At 36.1% G+C, this 6,973-nt stretch overlaps 1 protein-coding gene across 1 annotated transcript; it reads right to left on the reverse strand.

Annotated features, from left to right (window-relative positions):
- Nucleotides 1-2,028: 2,028 nt before the first annotated feature.
- On the reverse strand, nt 2,029-6,613 carry LOC130048314 (uncharacterized). The gene is made up of 6 exons (XM_056144904.1): nt 6,199-6,613; nt 5,732-5,987; nt 5,330-5,564; nt 3,372-5,131; nt 2,382-2,606; nt 2,029-2,241 (listed from the first exon to the last, which is right to left on the reverse strand). Exons 1-5 carry the CDS (start codon nt 6,570-6,572, stop codon nt 2,535-2,537), a joined length of 2,697 nt encoding a protein of 898 aa, XP_056000879.1. The 5' UTR covers nt 6,573-6,613; the 3' UTR covers nt 2,029-2,241; nt 2,382-2,534.
- Between the last annotated feature and the right edge of the window lie 360 nt (nt 6,614-6,973).

The following is a 6,973-nucleotide window of genomic DNA, read 5'->3' on the forward strand; positions in this document are numbered from 1 at the left end:
TAAAGGGGCGATTTCTGCCCGACAAAAACCTAAATTCACATAGTCCAAGTTTAATAATGGTCTATTGAAATTGGATTACTATCTCATTTTATGTTTAGGCAATAGTTTTGCGAGGGGTGGACATAGGAGTTGACCTTGATCAAAGGATGTACCGTACGTCTTCTAGTAGGATAATCTAGTTCTAAACGTTTTCTAAGCCATGCATTTATGTCAGATATAGAGAAGCTTTAGAAACACATATCACAGAGTTACTATTGTGTCAGATATAGAGAAGCTTTAGAAACACATATCACAGAGTTACTATTGTGTCAGATATAGAGACGCTTTAGAAACACACATCACAGGGTTACCATTATGTCAGATATAGAGAAGCTTTAGAAACACATATCACAGAGTTACCATTATGTCAGATATAGAGAAGCTTTAGAAACACACATTACAGAGTTACCATTATGTCAGATACAGAGAAGCTTTAGAAACACATATCACAGAGTTACTATTATGTCAGATATAGAGAAGCTTTAGAAACACATATCACAGAGTTACCATTATGTCAGATATAGAGAAGCTTTAGAAACACACATTACAGAGTTACCATTATGTCAGATACAGAGAAGCTTTAGAAACACATATCACAGAGTTACTATTATGTCAGATATAGAGAAGCTTTAGAAACACACATTACAGAGTTACCATTATGTCAGATACAGAGAAGCTTTAGAAACACATATCACAGAGTTACCATTATGTCAGATATAGAGAAGCTTTAGAAACACACATTACAGAGTTACCATTATGTCAGATACAGAGAAGCTTTAGAAACACATATCACAGAGTTACTATTATGTCAGATATAGAGAAGCTTTAGAAACACATATCACAGAGTTACTATTATGTCAGATATAGAGAAGCTTTAGAAACACATATCACAGAGTTACCATTATGTCAAGACGGAGTGTCATGTCCTTTCATGTAGGGCATTTTCCGAGGTCAAGGTTGCTGATTAAAATGTCTTAAATTTGTGTCTAGATCTTGATTGTGTTTTAACATTAAAGCAATACTAGTACTAGCTGTCATTTCGGTATCGAAAATGATTGATGCAAAATAGTGATTTACTATTTCAATGACAAAAAAATTGGGTTTATAAACTTTTGTTATTAAGTCAATATTTGTGTTAGAAAACCTATCCAGAGGCTCTGAATGAAGTAAAATTACATTATTGTTTTCCCGTACCAAAATTTATTTCTATATAACAAGGTCTATTTTTAATAAAGAAATTTATGTTAAAAATTGGCAAGTTTATTATCAATGAAGTACTACATGGTTAAAGTTACATACAAACTATCATAATAACATATTTTCACAACAAAATAAAATTTTCAGATTTACAGCTAATATTACTCTAAATATTCAGTAAATTGAATTTAAAAGAGTCTGCTTCTTATCAAACAAACAATGCTATCGGAGAATGGACTCCATATTTGTGATGAAAGGTGAAGATAACGAACAAGTGATCAATTTCATAACTCCTATAAGCAATACAAAATAGATAGTTGGGCAAACACGGGCCCCTGGACACACCAGAGGTGGGATCAGGTGCCTAGGAGGAGTAAGCATCCCCTGTCGACCGGTCACATCCGCCGTGAGCCCCATATATCCCGATCAGGTAAATGGAGTTATCTGTAGTCAAAATCATCAAATCGTTCAATGTAACAATACTTACCATTTTCACAAAAACATCTTACGACTAAGATAAATTTTTTGTCTCTGTCTTATATTCAACTGAGTGCAACTCCCCAGTAAGAATTGAGTTTCATTACCAATGCATATACTTACCTTTGCTCATTCAAAATATGTGAGCAAAAAATTATAAAAGAATTACCATATTTTAAATTTTTCGTCTTAATCGGAAGATTTTTAGTGAAAAAGACCACTGCCGTTAGGCCAGCATTTTTTTATTTTTAGGTTTACGAACCCAAGAATTATTAAGTCCCAGAGGAGGAGGAAATTAAAAAAAAAAAATCCATATTTTGATTCATTATCGACTTTATTCTGTAATGTACATTTATTTTCGCTGTTTCTTTGATGCTCGTGTAACCGGCTCCTTTCCACTGGCTACACAGTGGTTACAAATGGGACGAACAAGATAGTTCGACCTTAAATTGTTTATTTCATCGTTATCAGCCAAATCTTCGTCTTTGCCACAATGAAAACACACAGACTCAAACACCTGGGCAGTTCCTGTTATAAATAATGAACTATTTTGATATTATGTTTGTCATAAGTTACCAACTACCTCCATAGAGCATATATATTGTGAGGCTGTAGAATTGTAGACAATTTTCAAAATTCTCATAAAATGCATCAATTAAAATGAGTACCAGAATAGTACGTGGTCTCCATGGGGCTCTGACAATTCATCCCCTCCTTAACGATGATAATATCTTGGTAAGCACCACCAGGGAAAAGAGGGTTACCACATGAGTAAAGCAGCTCTTCCTTCACACGAGTGACTGCGGTTTCTTGCTCCCTAGTTAGTTTTGCAGCAGAATACACAACCCGTCTTTTTCCACAGTCATGGCAGACAACATAGTTGCGAACTTTGGCTATTAAATAAAAGAACAACATATGATGGATGAAATAAATAAAAACTTTACCATTTTTGATGTTACCAACATCGAAAATGGTAAAGAATATCAAATGAACTTGTTTTGAACACATTTTTTTTAAATATCAGATTGAACAACATTTAACAACTTAAAATGTACCCAGCAGAAGTTTAAACTTTGTTAACTGACACCATTTAAAATGATTTTCAAGTAAACATATAACAAACCAGCAACAAGCATGGTCTTGAATTTTTTGTCTCTCTCTGTAAGTTCAGGTTTTTTGTGCAAAGAGGGTCTATCTGAATCTGATGTTTCAGTGCCATAAACTTCAGTAAATGGTTTGAATCTGCCATCACATCCCAATACTGGGTCAGGTAAGAAAGAAAGCTGTTCAAACACATCATGAGGAAGTCTAGGTGGGTTAATTGTGCAATATGAGCAGCAAGCATCCTTGCACTTCTTCAGCTGAAATTTATGATCCAGTGTCCTAGCCATATTATATTAGCAAGCAGGTAGAGTGTGCAATAGGAAAGTTAGTATACTAGCTGAGTATGAAAAAGCATGCAAGAATGAGTGTTCGTTACAAGATTAGTACATGCACTGTTTCTTTGATCAAGCTCAATTTAATGCATATCTAAGCTTCATAAATAATTAGGATACCAAAAGCTAGCAAGCTAATATTCTACGAAGGGACATTAACTAATACTTCACACCATTATATGTCATTTTAACATGCAAAAATTACAATGCATATTACCATACCTGAAAGGAATACTGGCGAAACCTTGCATGTGACTTCATGAATGCATGAACCATCCTAGATTTTTCAAAGTTTGAAATATCTTCTGTTTTGTAGTCTTGATCGAGCACATGAATAATTTCAAGCAGATCTTTGATTTCTCCATCTGTTGCTGCACTGTGCACATGAGCAGGTTTTCCTTTTAGTTTAAGTTTCTGAAATCGTTCAGAAATAATAGTGATAGGCTCCTGAATAGAATCTATATAGTCAGTTTTGAAATCTGGATTTTTCTCAGCATATCTTCGTATGGAAGCAAGTGATGTCAATCGCTTTGCTTGTAGCTCTCTTCCCTCAGACATGGCTGTACGACAAAGGGCGGTATTCTGCAATGCAATATTCAAAATTGACATCATCCTCTCTGCAGGATTATTATAGCTTTGGTTTGGGGCTGTTCTAACACAGACTAGCAAGTCTAAATCCAAACTTATAAATTCCAGCAAAGCAGCAACTTGAACAGAGCGAAATGTTGTCCTGTGGTCAGGACCACCATCTGTATAACGGAAGAGTATTGGCTTATCCAAATTCACATCATCATGACTATGAAACTCCCGCAAAATGTTGATGGTTTCCATACCATGCCTAAATGGAGTGGAGCTCTGGAATACCTTGTCTTTCAGTGTAATATGTAAGGTTCCTGAATGAAATGAATCTCTGGAATTTTCAGGAATAGACACTTGAAAGCACACTGAAGGTACCATCCCAGCAATGCTGTAATCGTGATCGAGACAAAGTAGGCCTTTGCTATTGCTAATTGTCAGTCCTTGATGATGTGCCCTAACACCAGTGGAAACAGGTCGGTATGGTTCACCTATGGGTACGATTGCTTTATCATCAAGACACTGCATGTGAGCAAATTCCCTGTACTGGACGGCCATGTCTTTCAACATGTAGAACTGATGTAAGGCAAAGGATGCATCATCATGTTGTGCACGCAGCAATCGTTGCTGTACAGCATATTTAACATTGAATCTGCCGGTGTAGTTTGCTGCCGTTTTAGCCATTGGGTTAGATGGCATGAAATTCAGTCTGATCCAGGAATTTGAAGGAGTCGGATCACCTGGAGGAAGTCTTGCTTTCACTTGTTCTCGTAAATCATCAATAGAAATTGCAAATGGAAGATAGGATGTTGAATGCTGGCGGCGATCATCCACTGTTGAAACCTCCTCCAGTAACTTGGCAAGTTCATCCCAAAATGGTTGTAGCTTCGGGTCACAAGGACGGCCATTGTTTTTCCTAAGGTCCACTATTAAGTCTTCATCATCACTAGATAAAATAAACTTCAAGAATCGTTCATCAACAGCTGCAGTGGTTTGATTCTCTGCACAGTATTCAAAATTTGTAAGCTTGAAGAACATATTTCTCAGTTCATATGGTTTCAGATTCGGATATCTTTCAAAAAACTCTTTCCTTATTGCTCTGGTAGAAAACACAGGCATTTTGTCCTTAATGTGAGTCACTACTTCAAGTTCTTTTTCAGCACTTCTTTCATTTGCACATGGTATTTTCCATAAAAAAAGTGAATTGCCAATGTAGTTCCCAAAACTGATTGAAAACAATGATACTGGAAATGGTAACACGCTCTCTATCTTCATTCTCCATTTGCGCCTATCACTCACCTCACTAGGTTCAAAATTGTCTAATGGGACTGCTTCGTAAGTATCCAAGGTTTCAAGTTTTGAAATAAGGGATTTACAGTCAGTTGGTACAGACTGACCTGGATTACCTGAAATATTAAATATATTTAACAAATTTTGTTTGTGAGAAAATGATGAAAAATTGTCAGATGCCTTTTATTTATATATTAAAGAAATCTTTAGGCCTTCCTTGTATTGAAATTTCTTTGATGACACGTACATTGTACCATTATTTTGGCCCTTGCTATTCAAAACTTTGACCTTGTGATGATGTTTTAAATACTGACCCTCTATAGACTTTAAGGACCAATTGTCGTTGAGAGATCTAACAGGTGTAGGGGATGCATGGTTTTGGTTGGTACGCTCCTGCTGATTTGCTAGAAATTTATGGTATTTCTCCAATGCCTTGTACAGACCATTCACACATTTGTAAAATACTTGAAAGCGAGGATTCGTCCACCATGGATACATCAGTACCTCTGCTAAGGCATCTAGACTGGCCTTAAGTTCTGGCTCTTTCATCTGTAAAAACAATTTAGTCACTGTATGTTGTTGTTATCCTATTTCTAAATAAAATATTGAAGTATTTCAGTAAAAACTAAGACACCCTGGACATGTTTGTTATTTTTTTTTTTCAAAACAATAATCCAAAATATCAAATATCATTTTCACATAGCAATCAAGTTTACCTGTACACCAACATATTTTTTATGACACTTTTTCAAATCTCTGTATCCACAAAAGTAGAGCTCGTCTGGGATCTTGCAGGATCTTTCCTTCATTTTGTCAAGAAAAGGGTCAATAAACCAAAGAGTTTCCACTAGAGTGTTGATGATCTTTGATCCAATATCCTGCTGTTGTCTACGAAAACCAACTTGAAAGGTATCCATACATTTCTGAAGAACATCATTATAGAGCTTGTCCTTATTGTTTGATGGTGTCCTTCTACAAAATTTTTACAAAAATTCAAAAACTTTGAAATAAAATTTCAAGAGGAACACTATAGCTATATACATGTAAAGTGAAAGTAGCTCAAAAAGAGGATTTGCTCGTACATTGCATTTTAATATTGCCGACTTTTAAAATTACATGGTTTTTTGTTGTTGTTGTTTTTTTTGTTTTTTTTTAGGGTTTTTATTACTTGATAAGAACTTACTTGGGTGGGGGCAGCCAGTCATAAACTCTGTTTACATCACGGAGCACATCAAAAGCATTTCGTTTAGTTGGTTCGGGAACTGCCTTGGCGTTGTTTTCATAGTATACCACTAAGTATCGCACCCCAAATGCAGCGACAGTATGCATTGGCATGTCGTTCGGTATTTGCATCGCATTTTCACTCTGCCTTGAATTTGCTTCATCTGGGTCAGTCTTAAAACCCTCAATTTTCACCAAATGCCTCATCTCACCAACATACCCCTGAACAACAAATTCCCCAGCAAGTTGGGTGTCCTCCGATCGAGCGAAAACTTTCCGAACGGCACTCCCGTCGATATATTTAATACTAAACCAGGCCATACACGTTTTCTCCATCAAAGCGCCATGTTTTCATCAACCGGAATTACGAGTTCGTAAATTCAAAATCTCGATCCCGATACAAATTTGACATCGGAAAGAAAAAAAATCCCAATTTTCTCAATTTTATTTTTTTTCTGAAAATTCGAAAAAGCGAGCGGCGGGTTTGTAAACCTAAAAATAAAAAAATGCTGGCCTTAATGGTGAACAACATGAAGTTGATGTTGACGGTGCGTGTAACAGTTGCTAACTGTATAATTAAGCGATGGGTTTTAAGTAACCGTATGATATTCATCGTTCAAGCCACGGTCCGGAGTCCGCATAATATATAGCTCTCTCCCAGATGAGAGAGAATCGTACATATTGGTCGTGGTAATTGGGACAATGATATCAAAAATAATACAAATCAAACCCGTGGT

Source organism: Ostrea edulis, chromosome 7 (assembly GCF_947568905.1).
Source record: "Ostrea edulis chromosome 7, xbOstEdul1.1, whole genome shotgun sequence".
Classification (NCBI taxonomy): Eukaryota; Metazoa; Mollusca; class Bivalvia; order Ostreida; family Ostreidae; genus Ostrea; species Ostrea edulis.